This window comes from Eublepharis macularius, chromosome 3 (genome assembly GCF_028583425.1).
Source record: "Eublepharis macularius isolate TG4126 chromosome 3, MPM_Emac_v1.0, whole genome shotgun sequence".
Lineage (NCBI taxonomy): Eukaryota > Metazoa > Chordata > Lepidosauria > Squamata > Eublepharidae > Eublepharis > Eublepharis macularius.
The window spans coordinates 143,723,533-143,747,955 of NC_072792.1; the positions used below are offsets into that span (position 1 = coordinate 143,723,533).

The 24,423-nt window shown below is 45.1% G+C and overlaps 1 protein-coding gene across 3 annotated transcripts in view; it reads right to left on the minus strand.

Moving 5' to 3' along the window:
- The window catches only part of NME7 (NME/NM23 family member 7), a 143,818-nt gene that overhangs the window by 13,928 nt on the left and 105,467 nt on the right, over window positions 1–24,423 (minus strand). For all 3 annotated transcript variants that reach the window (XM_054975063.1, XM_054975062.1, XM_054975061.1), the window contains exon 11: window positions 23,897–24,004. In XM_054975063.1, coding sequence (XP_054831038.1) covers window positions 23,897–24,004 — 108 coding nt within the window. The remainder of the gene's footprint in view (window positions 1–23,896; window positions 24,005–24,423) is intronic.

Here is a 24,423-nt window from a genome sequence, read left to right on the forward strand (position 1 = left end):
CACTTTTTCTTGGCAGCAGACTTTAAAGATAAAGGATCTTGGAGGGAGAGGAAATATGTGTTGCCCCCCCACAAGTATTTTCCAGATTACAGCCTCTTTATTTTCCCTGAATGGAACAAATGAGCTGCAGTGAATTGTACTGGATCATCCCCTATTCCCACCCACCCCCCAAACAAATTATGAAATTTTTGCAAAGCTTTAAGGATTATTTAGAAGAGAAGGGAAAGAATCATCATAAGTTAACAAAGGTAAGTATTTGACTCAAATTCTGCACCTAGTAACTTTTAATGACATTTCTATTTAATGCCATTTTTACAGCAGTTTATGGACCAAGGTCTACTGTGAAGAATCAGCCTTCCTTCATTATTGATTTTTTTCTGCTTTCTTTTGAACCCAGAGATTCCAACAGCTGCCTATGCGATTATATACAAATGACCTTTCAAAAAGGAAAATGAACATGAGTTTTCAGTTGTAGGGCAAGATCTCAAAGACCAAATTGTATAGCCTCTAGATAAACAGTGTTTCACTTACTTGTAACTGTTGTTCATCTAGGTCTTCTGTGCAGGCAGACATGGGACTGCGCACACGCAGGCCTGCTGAATTCGGAGATTTCCAAAGCTCAAAAACACCAGGGGCGCTCTTGTCTCCTAGTTAGCATGCACGCCGCTTTTCCCGCCAAAAATGGCCCTTAAGAGGCAGAGCGCCCCTCACATACCCTCAGTCCTCTTTCGCCGCCCCACAGCAAGGTAAGTACCAAGAGAGTTAGCGGGGAAGGAGGGAGGGCATGTGTGCCTGCATGGAAGACCTAGATGAACAACAGTTACAAGTAAGTGAAGCACTGTTTTTCATCTACGGTCTTCCTGCGCAGTCCCACATGAGAAGATTACCAAGCTTAATACCTGGGTGGAAGTGTTGCAGACTTGTCACAGAAAAATTAACTGCAGAACTGCTGTGCCTACCGCTGTCTCCTTTCTGTCTAGGATATCCAGCGCGTAGTGCTTCACAAAGGTATCAGCTGAGGCCCACATCACCGCCTTGCAGATGTCGTGGAGAGAGACACCTTTCAGAAGAGCCGCTGACGACACCTGGGAGCTAGTAGAGTGGGCATGCACCTCCAAGGGACAAGGTAAGTTAGCAGTATTGTAACATGTTAATATTGTTTGGACTACCCATCGGGATATAGTCTGTGAAGTCGCCCTCTTACCCTTCTTATTTCCTGCAAAACCCAAAAACAAGTTGGAGTCCACCCCAAAGGGTTTTACTCTGTCCAAATAAAAGCGAATCGCCCTACGGACATCTAAAGAGTGGAGGGCTTTCTCTGCTTCCGAAGTTTGTGTACGGAAGAAAACAGGTAAAGCTATTTCTTGAGAAAGGTGAAAACTAGACACCACCTTAGGTAAAAATTCAACCTCAGTTCTAAGAACTACATTTTCACTGTGGATCTTCAAATAAGGGGGCTCGCAGGACAATGCCGCTAATTCCCCCACCCTCCTAGCTGAAGTGATGGCCACCAAGAAAGTAACTTTCATGGACAGAAAACGTAGAGGGCATGTAGCCAGGGGCTCAAAAGGCTTAGACAATAACCGGGCCAAAACCAAAGGCAAGGACCACTGTGGGACAATGGCCCTCACAGGGGTAAACAGATTATTTAATCCTTTTAAGAACAACTTAGCTGTACAATGGGAGAAAACTGGCTTTCAGTCTATAGGAGGGTGAAAAGCGGAAATAGCTGCCAAGTACACTTTCACTGAACTGTTAGCCAACCCCTTCTGTTTGAGTTCCCATAAAAACTCAAGAATTTCAGGTAGAGAGGAAAGAAAAGGATCTGACCTCTTCTGTCGACACCATAAAGTAAACTTGTCCCACTTAAGAGCATAGGACTGCCGGGTGGACAGCCGTCTAGCGTTTTGCAGAACATGAGCCACTGCTGTGGAGAAGGAAAGTCCTGTCTGATCAGCCAAGCTGTCAGTCTGAGTTTCCCTATGTCGTGGTGAAGGACCCCCCTCCAGGACAAGAGGTCTGGAACCATCAGAAGGCTGTACAACCGATCCTGTAATTGCAGGAGGGTGTGGAACCACGGTTGTTGTGGCCAAAACGGGGCTATCAAGATGACAGATGTTCTGTCCCTCTGAATTTTCCTGAGGACTCTGGCCAGAAGTGGGAACAGAGGAAATGCATTAAAAAGGTGTCCTGACCACCCGAGTTGAAATGCATCCCCACGAGACTTTAGGCCTACTCCTCCTCTGGAACAGTAATCGTGAGTCTTGCGGTTCTCTTCTGAGGCAAAGAGATCTACATTTGGGAACCCCCACTTGGAGAAGACAGGGAGTAGGTACTTGTCTTGGAGGGACCATTCGTGATTGTCCCTGTAAAGCCTGCTCAGATGGTCTACCATCGAATTTTCTACCCCGGGGATATGCACAGCCTGTAGCCATACCGAATGTTCTATGGCACACATCCAGAGTTTTACTGCCTCGTTGCACAGAGCCACAGATGCCGTGCCACCCTGTTTGTTTATATAGAACATCACCATTGTATTGTCTGTTAGGATCTGGACGGACTTGTTCCACACGGTATCTGAAAAGGAGATCAGTGCATATAATACTGCCCTTAATTCAAATAAGTTAATATGTTCATTACATTCTGAATCGGTCCACACACCGTGGGCATATGATCCCTCACAATGGGCCCCCCAACCTAAAAGTGAGGCATCAGTAGTGACCAACAGCTGAGGCTGTCTGTAATCAAACTCTACCCCTTTGAAGAGGTTAGAATAATTCAACCACCACTCTAAGGAGATCACACCTTCCTGGGGACCGAAAGCCACCTCCTTTGTGAATCCCGTTCAGGAGAAAAAACTGAGTTGAACCACATTTGTAATGGCCTCATAAACAGTCTAGCCAGCGGCACTACTGCTGTAGTAGAAGCTATACAACCCAGCAGACTCTGAATGAACTGAACAGACTGGAAATGACATCTTTTCAGCCTATTAATGAGAGCCTTGATCTTAGAGGCTCTCTCCTTGGGTAAAAAACCTGCATTTCTGATACCATCTAGGACGATCCCAATAAATTGAAGGGATCTAGCAGGAGTCAATTTAGATTTCTTTTGGTTAACAAAGAGTCCCAAATGGAGGTATGTTACCAGAACTGCTTTTTATAATGGGGGAAATTAGCTTTAGCAGTCTGTAACTAAAATTAGCGCGGATCTAACCTATGTTTACGGAGGTCCCGATTCCAGACACTCTAGTGACAAAGAGGCAGACTACAAATAGGTTCAATCACGTGTATTTACTAATAGTGTGGCGTAAGCCTGAACTTGCACATACACACAAGAAAGCACACAAGACCTAGGAAATACAGAGTATGAAATATAGAGACTTTCGCATTAGCAGGTTCCCAATGTTGGTGGGGAATACTCACAATCCTGAAGCGAAGCAGAGACACAACAGCGAGGTGGCCCAATGCCAGCAATGGGACCACGGACAAACAGCAAGGGGTTCTGGACAAGAATGGCCTAAGCACCATGCGGTCTGAGAGACCGGCTTAAATACCCCAAAACGTACCCTGGGGCTGGTGCTGTACTTGGTGGTTCTCACAGGTTAAAACAAAGGTTCTAATGGGTTACTGAATGGCTTGGATGGGCCACTTTGGTAATCTGATTGTGATAAGTGACACCTCAGGAAGAGGGGACAAAAGAGGGAGGGGGAAATCCGAGTGGGCTGAATGGATGTTCCAGCGGACAGGGCTTGTCCTGATGTCATCAGCTTCTGGAATGCGGAGGTTTCTTTGAGATGCATTCTCTAAGTGCTTGGGATGGTCGGCACTTAGTTCCTTCTCCGGGGTGGCTCCTAAGATATGCAGAGCGGGGCGAGGTACTCTCGCTGCGGACGTGGTGTGCCCGCTTCGCCGAAATGGCTTCCCAAAGCAGTCTTTTCCTCTGGGTCTTCTGGCTGCCTGAGAACATGGTTGCCGGCAGGGCATGGCGGAGGCTGGTTTGCAGGTTGCCCGGTAGCGAGGGCAAGCTCGGGGACCGGCCCGCGGGAGGCTCCAGGCGGGAAATGACCAGGGAGCGCCTAGCCAGGCTCGCTGGAGGTTTCCCCGGCAGGCACCCGGCTGCTAGCAGCGGCTTGGGGCCCATATGAGGCAGGCTTCCATGGAGGCAGGGGGAACAACACGTAAAACACAGTCCAAAGCAGGGAACAGGCACGGTCCGTGGCAGATGGCAGTGCAGGCACGGGGCACACTTGTAATAAAGTCCAAACACACACTGGGAAGTCCAGATATAGGTCTGGGCAGGGCTGCCCAGGAAGAGAGTCCTTTGTGCAGTTAGCCAAACATGGAGTCAGGGAACTACACAGTCTATTGTAGCAGCAAGGTAATCAAACAGCAGACAGGAAACTGACACGTGTACCAGAACACACGTGCAGTGCAATCTTTGTGTAGCCGTGAAACAGCAATGCAGGAAACTTTAACACAGTCCATGGCAGGCCTTAAAGCAGGAGAGGGGGCCCACTTGGCAACAGGTAAAGCGACAAGGCGAGGGAAACCTGGCTATTAACCTCTTCTGATGTACCCACGAGCAGCCAATCATCTAAGTATGGGAAACTACAGCATCCTTGGAATCTCAAATGTGCCACTACTACTGCCATACATTTTGTAAAAACTCTTGGGGCAGTAGCCAGCCCAAAGGATAAAACCCTGTACAGGAATACACGTTGGTCACACGTAAAATGAAAGAATTTTTTATGTTCTGAGAAAATTGAAATATGAAAGTAAGCATCCTTCAAATCTACAACTGCAAACCAGGAATGTAGGGGTAACAACGTTAAAACCACTTGTAAGGTAACTATTTTAAATTTACGAACCCTAATAAGTTTATTCAGGTTTCTGAGGTCTAGGATGGGTCGAAGACCTCCATCCTTTTTCTCAACCATAAGTAAGTTAGAGTAAAACCCCAACCAGGAGGATTTATCCATTACTTCCTCAATGGCCCCTTTATCTAAAAGGGCAGAGAGTTCTGACAAAACCCTAGCTTGTGGAGGCTCGGAAGTAAAGACAGGGAGCCATAAATAAGGTAACTTCATAAACTCAATTTTATAACCACATTGAACTATACAGGTAACCCAAACATCGAAAGTAACATAACACCATTCATTCCAGTATGCACTCAACCTGATCCCGAATAACGGGTCAGGGCTCTGTAATTGTCAGAATTGCTTGTGCATCTGGGGCTGTTCCTTGGCCTGTTGCTGATGAGAGCCAGGCTTATTTCTTTGATTCTGCCTTCGTCTGGAAAACGATGGCTGCGGGCTTTGGTAAGGCCTATGAGGCTGGTAGGCATACTTCTGGTATGGCTGGTATCTCTGTTGATGGCCCCTCTGAAAAGACCTGTAATACAGTCTAGCCGAATGTTGCTGAGATTGATGGAGGACTCCATATGATCGAGCAGTCAGATGGTCTGTCCTCTTCTTGGAGAGGTATTCATCTGTTTTTTTGGAGAATAGCATGGTCCCCTCAAACAGGAGGTCCTCCACTCTATTTCTGGTGTCAGCCAGGAGTGCTGTTGTTCTTAGCCACGCACAGTGATGCAAGACCACTGCAGAGAGTAATGATATAGCAGAAGTGTCTGCCATACTTCTGCTAGCATTAATCTGGTGGTGGGAAAGGCGGACCGCCTCCTCCTGTATAACCCTGAGGAAGATCTTCTGATCCTCTGGGAGCTTGGGGATGAAGGTCGCCACCTTCTTCCATAGCAGAAGCTGATAAGCGGCCATCATTGCGGCATAATTTGCCACTTTCACACCGAAGGCAGCCAAAGTATAGAACTTCCTTCCCATTGCATCTATTTTTCTACTACCCTTATCTGCTGGAACTGATAGTGACCTTTGTTTAGGTTTTGCCTGCATTTCCTCAGTCACCAACGACGATGGAGGAGGGTGAGCTGAGTGGAACGGGCAAAGGTCATCTTATGTATGATAGAGAGTCTCTACCTTCCTGTTGGTAGCCGGGGCAGATGCAGGCTTCAAATTCAATCCCTTCCAGAGGTCCACAAAACTGTCAATCAGGGGGAAAGCGACGGTGGGCATGGAACCCGAGTATAAGTGCTGTATTTTGTCAGTAAATTTAGTCTCCGTAGACGTCACCTCTATCTCCAGTGCCTTGGCTATGCATTGGAGTAGTTCATTATATGCCCTAAAATCGTCAGTAATGATGCTTCCTCCACAGGACCAATTTCCCTATCAGGAGACTCTAACAGAGGGGAGGTACTGTACCGAGCATGGACACTCTTTGCAAACTCCACGTCAGATGGGTGCGGGGTCCGTCTTGACCCATCATACGAATAATAACGCATAGAAGGAGACCTAGACTCCCTCCAGTAGGGGCGATCCAAAAAGGAAGAGTCCTCTCTATGATGGTAGGAGATGGCTGGATCATCACTGAAAAGTTTGTCTCTGGACTGGCTTCTGTATGAACAGGGGCTGTGTCGGTGTCTGGAATGGCCCCATCGGCTCCCAGGTGACACAGGTGACCAAGACTTGTGTGAGGTTGACCTAGGTTGCCCCGATAGAGTGGGAGGCTTCTCAACCAATATTACATCCTCATCCTGGTTCGCTCTCTGAAGAGGGCTCCGAGATAAGGAATGGTCTCCTGACCTTCTATGCCTTTTATCTGGAGGATTGGAACCGACCGTGTCCGTAGGGATCGAAGGGGAAGCGGAAAGCATGCTTTCCAACACAGCTTTGTTGTGCTTCAATGAATGTTTCCGCTTCTTTCATTTCTTCTCTAGGTTGGATCCTGCTGGGCACGACGCCGGGAGTGGATCTGAAGGCTTCGGAACCGAGGAAGGAGCCTCCTGTGAAGAAGTCGGAGTAGCCCTTGGAACCAAAGGTGTTTGACTCCAAGGGACCTTCGGGTCAGGAGTTCTTCGAGGGGAAGCTGAGACTGCAGCTGAAGTCGAGGGTGGTTGACTCCGAGGGGTATTTGGAACCGAAGGTCTCCGATCGGAGACAGCTGGTTCCGATGAGCTCCACGTCGAGGTGGTAAGCGGCTCCATGGGTCTCGGTTCCGAGTGGCTCGGAGAGGGATGGAAATGTGGAGTCTTCGAACCCGTCGATTCAGGGCCAGGTCGAGAAGTAGAATTGGATGACGCAGATGGTGGTGCCGTTGCCGGAAAGTCTGTGGCCGCCATAGCGCGGTGTCGCGCACAGGGCTGGGCTCAGCAGGCAGGAGGCCCACTGGTACTGCAGGGCAGAACACAACAGGCAGGAAGTCAGTAGTCCAGGAGTCAGGTCAGGTGTCAGAGCCAATATGTCAGTCAGAGAGAGGAGCAGGCAGAAGAGTAGTCAGAAAGCAGGCCGGGGTCAAAATCCAATCCAACAGCAGGGCAGGGCACAAGGCAGGGCAAGAGCGTCCAGGCGTAGAGCTCTGGTAGCAGGGAGTGGCGAGCTGAGTTGCTTCCACGCTTGGTTTCCTCGGCGTCTTCCTTTTATGCTGTCCTAATGAGGAACAGCTGTTGCCTCTCTCTCTAACAATTCAGTTCGGTGTTGCGCCTGTAAACGGGCGCTCCTTCGCCTATCCAACAGAGCTGACTTATCTCTATGCTTCCTCCTTTCAGCTGGCCCCAGGTGCTCAGGTTTCGCTTTTGCCCTGTGGGAGTCTTTGTCTCTTACAGCCTCTGTGGAGGTTTCTGGCTGTTCCTCATCCCTGACAGTCTCTGCAGAAGCTCCAGGCTGTTCTTGCTGAATTCCTCCTGGAGCAGCAGCAGTGGTTTCTGACTGCTCTTCCTCTCCAATAGCTTCTGCAGGGGCTTCTGGCTCTAGAGAAGACCCTTCTGGCCCTTCCTGCTCATCTTCTGAGGAGGACTCTGAAGCAATAGGTAAGGTGGCCAGCCGGGGCTGGGGCTGACTCATGACACGCGGTTCCAGAGGGAGGCTTGTAGATGACCCGCTCGTTCTGCCCTGGCCTTAGATGTAAAGGCACGGCAGTGCTTGCAAGTTTGAGTGTTATGGGTTTCCCCTAAACAATACAAGCAGCTCAAATGGCCATCTGACCTCGTCATCTTTCTATCGCAGGTTTCGCATCACTTGAAGAGAGCTGTTTCCGACATTGCAACGATGAGAAGAGCTGGAAACTTCTACTATCAGCGGCAAAAGAGAAACTGAGGGTATGTGGGGGGCGCTCCACCTCTAAGGGCCGTTTTTGGCAGGAAAAGCAGCTGTGCACGCGCGCTAGGAGGCAAGAGCGCCCCCTGGTGTTTTTGAGCTTTGGAAATCTCCGAATTCGGCAGGCCTGCATGTGCGCAGTCCCATGTGGGACTGCACAGGAAGACTGTAGATGAACAATATTATGCCTTTCCCTGTCCATCTAACATATGTGAGATGTTTTATTAATTTTTAAAAATAATTTAAACTCTGAAATCTGTTCCAAAAGGAGAGGGCAGGTGGCTATATGACACAGGCCAGCCTAAGAGTGCTATGCACAGCCTTTTGTTCTAAGGAGGAGGGAAATTGTTACATGCTACAGAGACCCACCCATCAGCACTATGCAAATCCAGTTTTTTCCCCACTCAGCATGATTCTCTGAAGATGAGTTTATGAATGAGATGTGCAGTAAGAGTGCTTCCATAGTAGGTTTTGGTGCTAATTGTTTCTATGTATGCACGCTAGGCTTCAGTAGCATTCAGTTATATTGTGGGAAAGCAATCAATCGCAGATAAGAACACGCATGAACTGAGCAGGGGCTGCATATCAACCTAACAGGAATCTGTATTATTAAGATCACTCTACACGTGTATCATATAAACCCTAAAAGGGAGATCAACCCTATTGCCCTGCAAATATATGGCCTACTTGGGGACCTCCACACACACACTTTCATGCCAGCCACACTGGAGGTGGTAAATTGCCAGTCATCTGTGACTCATGCAGGAGCTATATTATCAGAAAAAAAGCTACATCACTCATTTTCACCCCAAGACCAGCTATATTCACTCTGTAACAGCTGGAGATATGCCTGCAATTCAGCAATTGCTATCTCTAACAAATCACTTGGGCACTTTATCACACTGAATCAGGCTTGCAACCAAGTTGTTATTCCAAGGACTTCACATTCCTGAAGTACTGTTAATTTAAAAACAAACAAGAACTAACCAACTCCCTTAACCTGTTGAGAAGCAAAAATTTACTCAGGGCCAGGCCACTTTCTAGAGACTTTAGGTAAAAGAAGAGCTGACCACAAATCCCCCTGGCCATTTGCTTCTCTTCAAGAAATGTGCATGTGGAAGCACAAATGATCTCTCACTTTGTGTAGGGTGCTTGAGATACAAGAAAGCTATGTGCCCTGTATGATGTGATAGAATAAGTATGCATGCATACTTCCATCCCTATGATTCTATGAGAGCATATGCGCATGCGCACACACATACTCCGCACTGTGCATCACAAAGGATTTGAGATAAGGATTTAAGATATAGGGGGCTGCAGGCACCCCCTATAGAAAGTGATGTTCAGGCCAGACCAGCAGTACTTCTTAGCAAGTTATCCATTGGTGCATGAGAGTGGAATCCAATTTCACATTTGGGAGGAGGACCCCAAAAGAATAGAACAATGCTGCTTCTTGGCTTCTTGGGCCACCAGCACAAAGTATAGCAGAATATAAAAGACTTGTGCGTCAATCATTTGGTTTCACAAATAATTTTATTAGATAATAAAAGCTCTTGATATCCACCCCATGGTTTCTGGATGAAATGAATTATCTGAATCTCTTTAATCTGGCTTCCAGGTTGGCTACAGAATAGAAAATACCCTAATCACCCTGATTATAGTATCTAGGCTGGGCAGCCCACAAGAGGGTGTATGTCACTACATGGTCTCCTGGACCTCTCAGTGACTTTTTCATTCTATTGATCATGATATTTTTTTGTCCTGCTGGGATGGGTTTAGAAGGCATTGCTTTGGAATGACTCCAATTCTTCTTCATAATAAGGCTGCAGAAGACAGTCTTTGGAGACTACTGCTTTGCTGCATGGCTATTGACTATGACATGCCACAGGGCTCTATATTGCTCCCACAAAAGGTATTTGCTGCCACCAAAGGTTTATGCCTTAGACTTCCTCAGTTTAACTGGTAATATAGGACTTGTTATAGATTACTTTGGTTTGTTTTTGTTTGTTTGTTTTAAACTTGTATTGATTAACCAAAACAAAACACACAAAATGTACAATATTCCAATACCCATAATATCTTAAAAAACTTAAAATTAAAAAATTAAAAGCAAAGGAGAAATTACAAATTTTTAAATTCAATTAATTCAAAAACACATCATAATCCTTCCTATTTGGGATAACATTATTACACTTTAGATATTCTAGTACCATATTCCATCCCTCTTCATGACTAGCTTTCCATATATTTATAACATTTTCCTCAAAAAAGGAATTGTTGGTTATTCTACTCATTACATACATCTCCCATATTTTATTGTACCATTGCATCTTCATTAGGTAGTGTATCCGGTTTCCAGTGTTTAGCTATTAATATCCTTGCAGCTGCCAATAATATTGAAATCAAAGTTATATATTCTTTTATCAACCTACAATCATTCCAAATATCAATTAATATCACTTTAACGTTATAAGGAAAAGAGACCTTAACAATCCTTATAATCTCCTCATAAATTGCGCTCCAAAAGACTTGAATAATTGGGCATTCCCACCAGATATGATATGAAACCAATATCAGATATGATAGGAGTTCCTTTCATTTTACATTTCCTCCAACAATATGGGCTAGCAGTTTTAAAAACTGATTTAAGCTTAGATGGAGTCAAATACCAATTTGACTGAATGATCAGCACATGAGAGTGGCTGCAAAGTAAAAAGGATCTTTTTTGTATTGTCGAAAGCTTTCACGGCCGGAGAACGATGGTTGCTGTGGGTTTTCCGGGCTGTATTGCTGTGGTCTTGGCAATGCCGTGATCTTGGCAATGCCAAGACCACGGCAATACAGACCGGAAAACCCACAACAACCATCAGGATCTTTTTTCTTAAACAAAAGTAGAATTTATTTATAAGCACATAATAAACATGATGGTTGCAGAGTTTTGATGAGCATATTGGTTTCAGAATAGTTTTTAAGCTTAGTGGTTTAAAAACTAATTATATAAAATGAAAATTTAAAAAACCTAATTATATTTTCTCAAAGGAATAGTCACAGACTCAGTCACACAGAGAAGTTTTCCACACTGGTGTTCACTAACAGAATCAACATAGATTCACTCAGGCCTTTCCACACAGCTTGCCTGACTTAGATACGTTAATCTCTCTCTCAGATGTACACAGACTGACCCACACACAGTTTGCCTGACTTAGAATTTCTCAGAACACCACACAGGTTCACTGAATATGGTAGAATGAGTCCCCTTTTGGGGCTTTCAAACAGTTTGCCTCTTTTGACCAGAATCCTTTCTCTGAGACACACACACCAACAGCACATATTGCATGACTGAACCCAAATGAACACTTTAAGTACACTAACTAAAAACTGCAGTTTACTCCACCCTCTAGGGCAGGGGTCCTGGACTGTGGACCGATACTGGTCCATGGCCTGTTAGCAACCGGGCTGCATAGGAGGTGAGTGGTGGGCAAGCACAGAGCCAGCTCCAGGGAGCAGGCAAGGTAGGCGGTCACTGTCTTGGGAGGGGTGGCCACACTTTGCCTGCGCCTTGCCTGGCCAGCCCTGCACTTTTCATTAGAAATATCACTTACTTGCCAGCTGCTTTCTGGCCCTGGATGCTCCCACTGCCCCACAGCGGAGGCCATAGTGTACTGCACATGCGCCCCGGCTGACTCCCATCATGCCTCTGGGCGTCTCCTCCCACTACCAGCCGGAACATGTGCAGTTTCTGCCTCGTGCTGTGGTTGGTGTAGCTGTGCTTGCTGGAGCAGCTGCTGCTGCCCTCCCCTGCCCTTCCCTTGCACGTTTGTGTGCCAGGTCACGGGCAGCCAGCCACCCTGAGCGCCGCCTGCCCATCTGCCTCTGCAACCAAAATGAGATCACGGAGTAGACTGGAAATAAGCAACACATTTCGGGTGTCACTGTCTCCTATCACCCCCAGATGGGACCGTCTAGTTGCAGGAAAACAAGCTCAGAGCTCCCACTGATTCTGCATTGTGGTGAGTTGTATAATTATTTCATAATATATTATAATGTAATAATAGAAATAAACTACACAATTGTATCATCCCGAAACCATTCCCCCTTCCCCAGTCCGTGGAAAAATTGTCTTCCATGAAACCAGTCTCTAGTGCCAAAAAGGTTGGGGACCACTGCTCTAGGGTACAGCTACTATCCAATCAGATCACACTGTATTCAGCCCCTCCTTCTTTCCTCTGAGGCCTACATTTAAACTCATAGCAACAATTTTTAAACCCCACATCAGCAAGCAGAAATAAAATCCAAACTCTTTAAGTGCAAAACATTACATTTCTGTTATTAATAAAAAAGAAAAAGGATCAATAAAATAATTCATTATAGCCAATATCCAAAATATACATATCTACACTACTTTCATTCTTAGATTTACTTTAATAAAGAACAAAAAAAAATTCATAGTGTTAGTTACTATATTCATAATTCATATAAAATTCACAGTTGATGTGGAAACCAGACAGAAGTAATTAAAATTGTGCAAGAATGGAAGATTTGTATTCATTTACCGTGAAGCTTCCTTTCTCGGTGGTCCAGGAGTGGGGCAGTCCTTACTTTTGGGATATAGCTCCTCCTCTCTGAAGGCAGGGTCAGTCAGCTGATTTTGACTTGGAGGGGAGGGGCTTGTCCCTGGAATCACCAGTTTATTCCCAAGTCCTGACTCCCCATCACAATACCAAGCGGGAAAATAATAACTCCCCTCAATTATTTTTAAATAAATAGAAAGGTCCCTCCCTTGAATCCACTGGGAGGAAGACTATCGTCCTAACTCTTCATACAATCCTAGAAACCGCCCTGCAAGAAACTCTGGTGGGAAGGACTGCCCCACTCCTGGACCACTGAGAAAGGAAGCTTCACAGTAAGTGAATACAAATCTTCCATTCTCTGGTGGTCCTAGGAGTGGGGCAATCCTTACTTTTGGGACATACAAGAGCATTGTGCCCCAGGGTGGGTAGTCCGTCTTCCAGGCCTAGAGGGTGTATTGTAGTACCCTCCTGCTTGAAGGTTGTCTCTGGGGAGGACAACTTATCTATCCTATATTTCTTGATGAAAGAATATACTGATTTCCATGTGACCACCTTATCAATAGTTTCTAATGACTAAAGGGATTTATAGGCTGCCTGTGTGGCTGTTTCCCTTAGTGAGTGTGCCTTGACATACATGGGCATCCCCAGACCTCTGGCTTGACATGCTAGAATGATGCACCCTCTGCTTTACCTACTTAGCCAAGAAAAGGACACACTGTGTCCCAAGGAGGACTTCCTGCAAACATCCCAGACTTGTGAAAAACTGTTTAGTCCAGCCCAAGGGGAATCTCACATCTCTATGTATATCAAGGTAGTGAGGTTTTTTTTTCTTTTCCTGTGCTTTGGATTAGGTTAGAAGGAGGGAAGTACTATCTCTCCTAACCTATGAAAACATGGAGTTAACCTTTGGAAGAAAGTTATTTTGTTCATAACTTGCTCTACCATCTTGGAGGAAAGGGCATGGATGTCTATCTACCGCTAGTGCCATTCTGACACTTGTCTAGCTGATTTTATTCTCATCTGAAAGATAGCTTTAAAAGGCCAGTTCCTTTAGGGGACATGAGGTCATAGGCTCAAGGCATCTTTTGTGTAACTCTCTCAAAACCAGATTAAGATTTCACGAGGGAAAAAACCAAGGAATCCTTGGAACATTTGACAATGAGGTCCCCTTTTAGAATCCATTGCCATGAAGATAATATATAAGGGAATGTCCCTTCCTAGAACTTCTAATCGTTAGGATGGTCACTACCTGTTGTCTAAGGGTGCTAGTATTAAGACTTTTCTTCAACCCCTCTTGAAAGAAAGAAACTCCCTAATTAGCCCCCAAAGGTTACATAACTCTATCCATGCACTCTTCTGGGAACTTGGCAGGAATTTTTTATATATTCTGTGGAACTCTTCCTGGAGGTTGGCATAGTACCAATCATGCCTTCTCGACTTGTTAGTTGTTTGTGTTCGACCTCCACACTGTGAGGCTTGTCAGAGCTGGTCAGGGGTGTCATATTGATCCCTGCATCAATGGGCCCTCCTTCAGCGGAGGTGCCAGGGATCCATGCTTGAAAGATTCTTCAGGTTTTGAAACCGTGTCTTTCTGGACCTGAAGGTTGCTATTAGCATCACTTCTGCACTTTACTGTGTGATCTTCTGAACAGCTCTGTGCAATAGCTGTACTGTGGAAGACATACAGGATGTGTGAAGGCAGCTTGCTGCTCACATCATCTATCCCTATGGTTTGAGGGTTTCTTCTTCTTGCGCCTTGTCAAAAACTGTGGTAGACCAGTTGGGGAATCTCTCTGGATATAGCATCCATTCTGCCTGGTTCAACAATCTCTGGCTTAGCCAGTCCGCCTCAGAATTTTCTTCTGTATAAACCTATAGTGACCTGTGGGAAGATTCTGAGATTCCACCATACCGTGTCTGATGGCTCTGCATTCCAAAAGGTTTACCCTGTTGATCATTTGCCCTTCAGCCAGATGCCCTATGCCATTCTTCCTTGGGTGTGGGATCCCCATCCCCAAAGGCGTGTCCATGGTCCTCACTGTCCTCTCTGGTTCCCTGAGTATGACACCATCGTGGGACTGAATGAGATACAGCCACTGGTTGCTTTCCTGTTTGAGGATCTCTGGCAATTCAACTATCTTGGACTTCTTGTGATCTAACGCCCCATGGTATGGCAACAGGCATCTCTGAAGTGCAGCGGTCAAGATGTCATTGGAATATGGGAAAGGAGCCACTCTCCGTGGCCTAGCCATGCTATCAGTGCCACTAGGATTCTGATGAACCCCAGAAGTGGCATTTTCAGCTCAAAGGAAAGGGCCCAATGTTGAAAGTGCCACTGAGAGATCAATGGAAGCCAGACAATCTCCCTTCTGAATGGCAGTCATTTTAGCCTTTCCATTCTAACCTTCTTGTCCCTAGGCATCTATTTTATTTGACCAAATTCCTTTGGATCTAGAGGAAAAGGGACCAGGTGGCCTAGGTTTCTCCAGACAAGTTGATACCTTTAAAAGGAACTGCGGTTACTTTGGCTTTGGGGCAAATGGTCCACGTTCCAATTCCTAAGCTAAGTATTGTGCCTGGTTGCCTGAAAATCATGGTTATTGTTGACCACAGCATAGAATACTGCTGGGGCTATTTTTTTAGTTTTGACCCTTGCTCTTTAAAGGAGTTCGATGCTCACTGCAGCCAAATCTGAGACCCAAGAGAATATGACTCTAGGAATGAGTGGAGCTGTTGCCAATGCTCTGCACGGGTGGTTGCCAGAGCACCAATCATGGCTCATATAACACCTATCGTCCGTCAGCTGCACTGGTTACTGGTTGAGTACCGGGTCCGGTTCAAGGTTTTGGTGTTGACCTATAAAGCCCTATGCAGACTGGGCCCAGCATACCTTCGGGACCGCCTCTCCCCATATGTTCCCCGGAGGTTGCTTCGATCAGCTACTAAGAACTTGCTGACGGTCCCTGGCCCCAGGGAGGTCCGCCTGGCCTCTACCAGAACCAGGGTCTTCTCAGTTCTGGCTCCGACCTGGTGGAACTCTCTGTCTGAGGAAACTAGGGCCCGGCAGGATTTGTTATCTTTCCGCTGGGCCTGCAAGACAGAGATGTTCCACCAGGCATTTGGTGGGGGCTAGGCTGTCCTCTCGCCGGCCATACCACTGAAGACCTTCCACCACCCATGCAAGACAATGCTGTATTTTAATATTTTATACCCGCCAATTTTAATTGTTTGATATGATGTTTTAATGTTTTTATAATGTTTTTGTTTTAAGCTGCTGTTAAACCTCCCTGAGCCCGTCTGACGGGGAGGGCGGTCTAGAAATGCGATTAAATAAATAAATAAAAGGATGTAGCTGAAAACTTCCAATTTTCTGTGCATAGTCAGTTCAAACCACCTGAGGCTGGAATCCTAGGTAGTCCATCCTTGTCAATGGGCAGCACAGGATTAGACTGCAGGCTGGTTACCAGATCATCCACCAATGGCAGCTTGATCTTCTTAATAGCCCCTGGAACTAATGTATAAAACTGGGGGGGGGGAGGTAAGTAAGAGTAGTTAGTTTTCCCAGTTTCCCTCTTAAACTTCTACAAGTATGAGAAACTACTGGAAGGGAATCCCTGATGGCAATGGTCCGTCGGCTCCTTCATTTTCCAGGAAATGAGTGTGGTGATGTTAGAGTGATTTGTATGTTGATTTGAGCCTTTGAAAAAGACATTGTCGAAATGAGAAAGTAGGCTGGCAACACCCGTCAGGCTCTTACAGCCCAATGTTTGGATGGTTTCAGCTGTAACCACTAGGCAATGTTGCCGTTTGAAGATATTCCATATGGATATGAACAGTTTTGAAACTTCAAACAGATATTACAGCTTTGAAATAGCACAAAGAACAAGCTAATACAGGCTTTCATAGCCCAGTTTTGGAGCGTTTCAGCTGTAACCATTAGGCAATGTTGTCATCTGAGGATACTCCACACAGATATTCATAGCTTTCAAGCTCCACACAGATATTAACAGCTTTGAAACAGAACAAGAACAAAGAAAATACAGTTTACAACTCTGGAAATTGGAACTGATTATTCAAAATGGACTGAAAGGATTGGACGCTTGATGAATATTTATGAATATTTATGATTATTTATTAATATATATTAGTTGTAGATTTTAGATATTTATTGTAGAATATTTATCACATTTGAGCACTTGCACTTTTGTATGAATTAAAAATACAAAAAATTACAAAATATATTAAATATATAAATATAACCTTTGAGGTTTGTAATTTGTTTGAGAGCATCTGAGAGTCTAGCCGCTAGACTATTTATTGGTGTGCCTTTAGGACCTCTTTGAATTCCTTATTTCCATCCTGGGCCATGCCAGTTCGTTTGTTAAACAGTAACTATGGCTACAATTATGTAAGTAGGGGGTATGTAATTTCTTTCCCCTTAGTGGTGGAAAATGTCATCCAGTCATAGTTTCCTCTGCAACAATGGTCTTTTTTTGGAGGTCTCCCATCCAATTGCTAACCAATTGCTAATCAAGGCCAACTCTGCTGAGGTACTGAGATCTGATGAGATCTGGCTTGCCTGAACTAACCAAGTCAGGGGCTGTGATAAGATCAGAATCATCATTATTCCCCCAGAACCGCTAGGTAATTGAGACTTTTACCCACGGTCAGCCACCGAGTTCAAACAAGTAAGGGACTTGTACCAGCAGGGTAATGATTCATGGCCCAGCACTTAACCACAACATTACAGCAACTCACTTCAGGCTTCCTTGCCTGGTGGATGCAAACCCCAGACCTTCTCCCTTTTACTAGTCTCTTGAGACGCCCGGGAGTAGGCCTGGGAGTTGGGCAAGTCTAGGCTGCAGGCTTGTGCCCTTTGAGGCCTGGAAGGACGCTAGGCCTGCCTTAGCTGACATACCACCAGCAGAAAATGTTCCTGGCATTCTTGCCTGATGGGTCCAGGTTAGGGATACCATGCCCCCACCCCTCACACCCCGCCCCACTTACCTGGCTGGCGGGGGGGGCGCACCTTCTGTTTGCGCTCCCCTGTGGTGCTGCACGCTCCCATGCGCAGCAGCTGCCTGGATCAGCCCAGTTTGGCCCAGACTAGGGCAGCTGTGGAGCACGGGAGCACTCCTGCGCTCCACAGCGGCTCAAAACGAGCCTGTTTTGCTGTGGATCGGGCCTGTTTTGGGCCGCTGCGGAGGGCAGGAGTGCTTCCGCCCTCCGCAGCGGCCCCGATCCAAGCCCCTGTGGAGCATGGGCGCGCTCCGGGGGGGGGGGGGCACGTGATGACGTCACTTCCCAGGCATGCACCACCACTCCTGGCTCATCTCTGGCAGTTTCTTCTTCACTGGTATCGCTGTGCTCTGCAGAATGTTGCTGAAGACATCCTGCGCAGATGGCAGGGCCAGAAAGACTGGTGATTCCAGGGACAAGCCCCTCCCCTCTGGGATCAAAATCAGCTCACTGACCCTGCCTTCGGAGAGGAGGAGCTATATCCCAAAAGTAAGGACTGCCCCACTCCTAGGACCTCCGGAGAATATCTCTAAGTTACAATGATATTGTGCAACTGTATAAATCAACCTGTTAACCGAAACTTCCTATGCTAATAGTCAAAGAAAACTTTCTGACTTGTGGAAAATAAAGCTTCTTAGCATGATCATTTCTTTGCTTATTAATTTGGTTAGCTTTGATTATTAAGTCATTTACCATATTGTCAATATCCATGATTTTATATTTAAACATTTTGTATTTTTCCTGCATCCAGTTAATACCATTCTGGCTGCTGGTATATCTATGGAAGTGAACTGCAATGAAGATTTGCCCTTTATTTATTACCTACAAATGTAGAAATAAGTTATAATAAAAATACAATCCCCCCCCATTTTCAATCAAAATTTAAAGCCACCATACATGAGATTATGCCACTTAGTATGGGCTGCAAATGAATGGCTGTGCTACAAAAGCACCATGTAACTGAGAGAAACAATGGGTCTCTTTATTAATAATTTAAACGTTCTTTGACAGAGGAAATGTGGTATGAAGGAAGAGCCCATGACAACAGGGGTCACTGTTACTTCAGGTGACTGTCTTAGGCAAGGCTTCACAAATCAGAACCTCCTGAGAAAATTAAGAATTAATTCTACGTTGCCAAAGACTGGTTGCATAGTAGCTCAGAAGTTAATATGTAACATCACCTAAGAGAACTTTGTTCAGAATGCAACACAAATTAAAGAGAAGGAAAATGTATGCTTCCGGCTGCCTTATGCTTTGCTGAGTTATTTATTTACACACTTTTATACGAAATAAATCATAGTACTATGTTTGGTAAAATAAAAAAACACTTCTTAATACATTGCTGTTCTGTAATTTTACATTTCCTCCCTTTTTATGATAATTTAATAGTGTGCTGGGAGAACTAATTACAAAGAATAAAACTCAAAGGCTGAAAGTGGTAACATTATCTTTAAAAAAACTCTTGCCAGCTGTCATCAATGCAAACATATTTGAAATTTGTATTTAATAATGTGTAACTGCTGATCTCAAGGGCTTGGAGTCACGTGAGGGTTTATATCAGCCCAGTGGGATTTTTGATTTTGTTTTCTTTGAACAGCTGGCCTCTGTGTTCTCTCAAAAACTGCTTATGAAGCTTCCCTCCATTTCAAAAGCAGTTTGCCATGTGGCATGGGGAGAGGGTTGCCAGGTCCCCTTACTCTTCTGGCAGAAAGGAGGGAGACCTGGCATTTACTTTTTCATCCTCCTTGCACATGTACAAAGTGTGCGCACACTCCCAGCAGGTGCGATAACATCAATTTTGGCCCTCATGAAGCACAGGAGAATGCATACTGCCGGGTGCAATGACATCACTTGAGGAAGTGTAGTAGTAGTAGTAGTAGTAGTAGTAGTAGTAGTAGTAGTAGTAGTAGTAGTAGTAGATTTATTGTCATTAGCCATAGGGTGTCACAAGATAATAAACACATGCTTCATCTAAAAACAGTTACATCCAGCATCACAGTTAGAAAAATTAAAATAAACTGTACAAGCAATTCTACCGGTCATAAGGACACGCCATTCGGAGAAGCCTTGAATCTGATCTTGGTGCTAATGCAAACTGTGAAACTCTATAGCAGGGGTCCCCAATCCCCGGGCCGCAGACTGGTACCAGTCTGTGGCCTGTTAGCAACTGGGCTGCACAGGAGATGAGTGGCAGGCGAGCGCAGAGCCGGCTCCAGGGAGCAGGCGAGGTAGGTGGTCGCTGTCTTGGGAGGGGCGGCCGTGCCTCGCCTGCACCTCACCTGGCCGCCCATGCACTTTTCTTTAGAAATATTAGAAATAGAAATACTTTTGCTGGCTGCTTTCTGGCCCTGGATGCTCGTGCTGCCCCTCAGCGGAGGCAGCAGCGTACTGTGCACGTGGCCTGGCTGACTCCCATCATGCCTCTGGGTCTCTCCTCCTGCTCCCAGCCAGCACACACGCAGTTGCTACCTCGTGCTGTGGTCGGTGTGGCTGTGCTCACTGGAGCTGCTGCTGCTGCCCTGCTCTGCCCTCATGCCTTTGTGTGCCGGGTCACTGCCAAATCCACCGGGCTGCCAGCCGCCCTGAACGCCACCTGCCCCAGTCTGCCTCTGCCTCCTCCTGTCACCACCGGGCCCGCTGGGCAGCCAGCCACCCTGAGCATCGCCTGCCATCTGTCCCAGTCTGCCTCTGCCTGCCTCTTCCTCTCCTCTGGTGGCATGGCCGCTGCTCTCCTGCCAGCACAGTTGCGCTAAAACATTTAGACCTTGTGGCGGTGTGGCTGCTAAGCGGTTCTGTGTGCTGTGGCTGCCTGCTGGCTGCTGCTGCCCTCTCTGACAAGTACTGGCCTTATACTGTGTCTGCCGCCACCCACCGCTGCTGCCTGCCTGCGCCGCTGCCTGCCTGAGCCTGCTGCTAACCATAGCCAAAATGAGTAAAAAACAAACGTCACTGAAGAGCTTCTTTGAAAAGGGGGAAATACCCAATGATGAGACAGCAGAAGACTGTACATGCCCTTAACTCACGTCTGTTTGTGCAGCTCTGTGAGGAGATGGGAGCAGAGCACACACGTCTTCTCTTATATACAGAAGTGAGATGGCTTTCTAAAGGTAGATTCATGGCCACATTATCTGAGTTACGAGAGCTGCTCCAGAGATTTCTTTTAGAAAAACAGTCACCACTGGCAGCACATTTCAGTGACACACAATGGGTCACAAAACTTGCTTACTTGTGTGACATATTCAACCTGCTCAATGAACTCAATTTGTCACTTCAAGGGAGAATGACAACTGAGTTCAAGTTGGCAGATAAAGTGGCTGCATTCAAAGCCAAACTGGAATTATGGGGGCGCAGAGTGAACACTGGGATTTTTGACATGTTTCAAACCTCAGCAAAGATTTTGAAAGAGACTGAGCCAGGGCCTGCTTTCTCCCAGCTGGTGCATGATCACCTATCTCAGCTTTCAAAACAGTTTGAGCATTACTTCCCAACTAAAAAAGACCCCTGAAATGGGAAGGAATGGATTTGTGACCCAATTGTGAATAAGCCAGGTGAATCGACTTTGTCCATGCTAGAAGAGGATCAACTGCTTGAGATTGCAAATGACGGTGGCCTTAAAAGTATGTTTGAGACAACTTCAAATCTCCATACATTCTGGATTAAAGTCAAGATGGAATATCCTGAGATTGCCACAAAAGCATTGAAAACCCTGCTTCCATTTCCAACATCCTGTCTTTGTGAAGCAGTGTTTTCTGCAGTGACAGCAACCAAAACGAGATCACAGAGTAGACGGGACATAAGCAACACACTTTGGGTGTCACTGTCTCCTATCACCCCCCAGATGGGACCGTCTAGTTGCAGGAAAACAAGCTCAGGGCTCCCACAGATTCTGCATTGTGGTGAGTTGTATAATTATTTCATTATATATTATAATGTAATAATAAAAATTAGCTTGCTGTTTATCTCAAAAAGCATTACACTGGTCTGAAAACCCAGACTACTGCTTCTCTTGTGAAAATTAGTGCTGGGAGGCATGGAGAGTCTTTTCAAGCTTATACTTCTACCGTACGCTCCAATCCTTTTCTATGATTTTCTTCATCTCCTGCCAAGTGTTCAAATTTTGATAGTTACCACTATCACAGTTGCTTACTAGGCCTTGGAGGAAGCCATGTAAATTCTCTTATAAAAAGAGCCAATAAACTCCAATATTATGTAAGGAGCAAACCTAGTATGCCTTAAAAATAGTTAGGCCAAGTGTATAATGAAAAATGCTGAGCACAGATTTATGATTAGGTATGCCATGAATTTTGCAGTGAACAGGTTTAGCAGGTGAACACAGCAAGTTTGACAGCTGCCATCAGTTATGAGCCAGGCCTCAGATCTCCTCCCATCAGTTGATCTTGAGCAGCTGCCAAACAGCTTTATGGCTGTACAATAGCTGTAGTGTTTCAGTTTCATTTCCTTCTGCCTTGCAAGCTGTTTTTGCATCAGTGCAATGAGTGAAATCCCCCGAGATCATGGATGGTCATGTTCAGCAATTAAATCAAATGTGTATGAAGGGGGTATTATGACTCCCCACAAGGCTGTGCAATAGGATACATGTGTTAAATAAGTCCATATTACCATTGACATTAAGCAAACTGCAATGTGGCAAGATTTTTTTTTAAACTATGTGGTTAGAGGGTTGGACTAGGATCTGAGAAACCCAGATTTGAATCCCTGCTCTGCTATGGAAGCTCGCCAGATGAACTTGGGCTGGTCACATTCTCTCAGCCTAACCTACTTCACAGGGTCGTTGTGAGGATCAAACAGACAAGAGGAAAACAATGTAAACTGCTTTGAATCTCCATTGGAGAGAGAGGTGGAGTATGTAAATAAATAATAATTGGCTTATCAATTAATTTCCTTACTGTTTGTTTATATGATTGGCTGCTGAGCAGAGATGACACATCTTTATGGGACATACTGCTAAGTGCACTGTATTAATAATTCAAAAGTAACCAATTGAACAGGGTCGAGCTATTTGCTAACAGCCAAACAACTTGGGAGTATAGTTAGGTCCTTATTCACAACCAGCAAGTAGAACATGAGGCAAAGTAATGGGTGATGGAACATTTCTACTTATAATTGAAAGGTTAAAACTGACATAAATTTAATAAAAATTGACACAGCACTGAAAAGTTGAAACCATAAAACTTCAGGAGAAATCTTTGTTTCACAACAGGAGTCTTCCCATTCATGGAAGGAGTCCTCTCTGAACCAAAAGACACCTTTGGATCCAACCCTAAGTTACTTAGATAGAAAGAACTGTCCATATGAATGATATACTTGCCAGTGTACTCACTATACCCTCTAAAGGTCACAGAGGTGGAGGGTACTAGGTCTGCAGTCAAGCAATAGGATCTCAAATAATTTTCAGCTTACACCAGAAAATTTCAAGATAGCATTGTGTGTTTCATTTCATTATTTATGTGACACTGGTAAGACATCCACTGGCAGTGCAGGGGAAGGCCTAATTACTATATGAGAAGTAACTGATACATAAAGAGCTCATCCACCATTAAAGGTACATCCATGGTCGAGTGAATCACAGAAAGTCAACACCTCATGCGTACATTATTAAAAGGAACACAGAGCAAAAGCTCAAGATGTTTGTGATTTGACATATGACTACTCCACATTTAAAAGATTCATAGTAGCATATTAAATCACACTTTGTTCTTAGAACAAACAATCTCGAATATTTGTTTGCTTCACTACAGTCACTGCAAAAGCTGGGCAGGGAAACAAAGTGGCTATCCACACAGTACTCCTTTCAAATGATACTACCAAGAACTAATTTACTTTGAAGCTCTGTAACAGTTTGGAGATAAAAACTTTGACTAAGAATACTTTTAGTAATTGCCAGTGTTCAGAATTCTTTTCTGAACACTTGTTTGATAAATTCCAGCAAAATTTTTATCTGTCACAAGGGGGTGTCCATTTTGACAAGAATTCCCTATCCTGTTTGAGTCCTTTCCATGAGAGCTTTGGTGCTCACTTAACTTAGGATCCAAGCCTTTAAGTCTGATTTTGCTTAGAAAAGTTTCCCACCAACTTATAAAACAACAACACTATAATCTAAAGATGTATCACAAAGCCTTACTTCCAAAAGGCCATCTTCTGGAAGATCTGTGCAGTGGACAGCATTCTGGATCTTGTTTTTGCCATAGGTAGCACGGAGTGTGTCAGGACGAAGGTGACGGGCTATTTCCTATGCATTATAAAAATAATGAGAGTGAATCAACAGTTTCTGTTATAAGCAGAAATACAAATTTACATGCAAGTTGTTTGTGTGAGGCCTACATAATATTTACTAACAACAAAACTGCTAAATCCTGATTTGAATTTTGTACATGGATTGCTAATGGTGTAAAAATAATGAAGAAAAAGAGCATGGTACTAACAGATCAGACAGAATTAAACCATCATTAACTTCTCTGGCAGAACCCATGGGACAATGACTGAGGGAAAATTCACAGACTAATGTTTATCGTGTAACAACTGCTTCCATCTTGGATAATCCAAAGCCTCTAGTTCTTGTGGATTAGGATTAATGAAGGGTACTGGAACACAGTCCTTAGGAATGTCACCTTCCTTCCATCTCTACATTGCTAGATCTGGTTATATCTC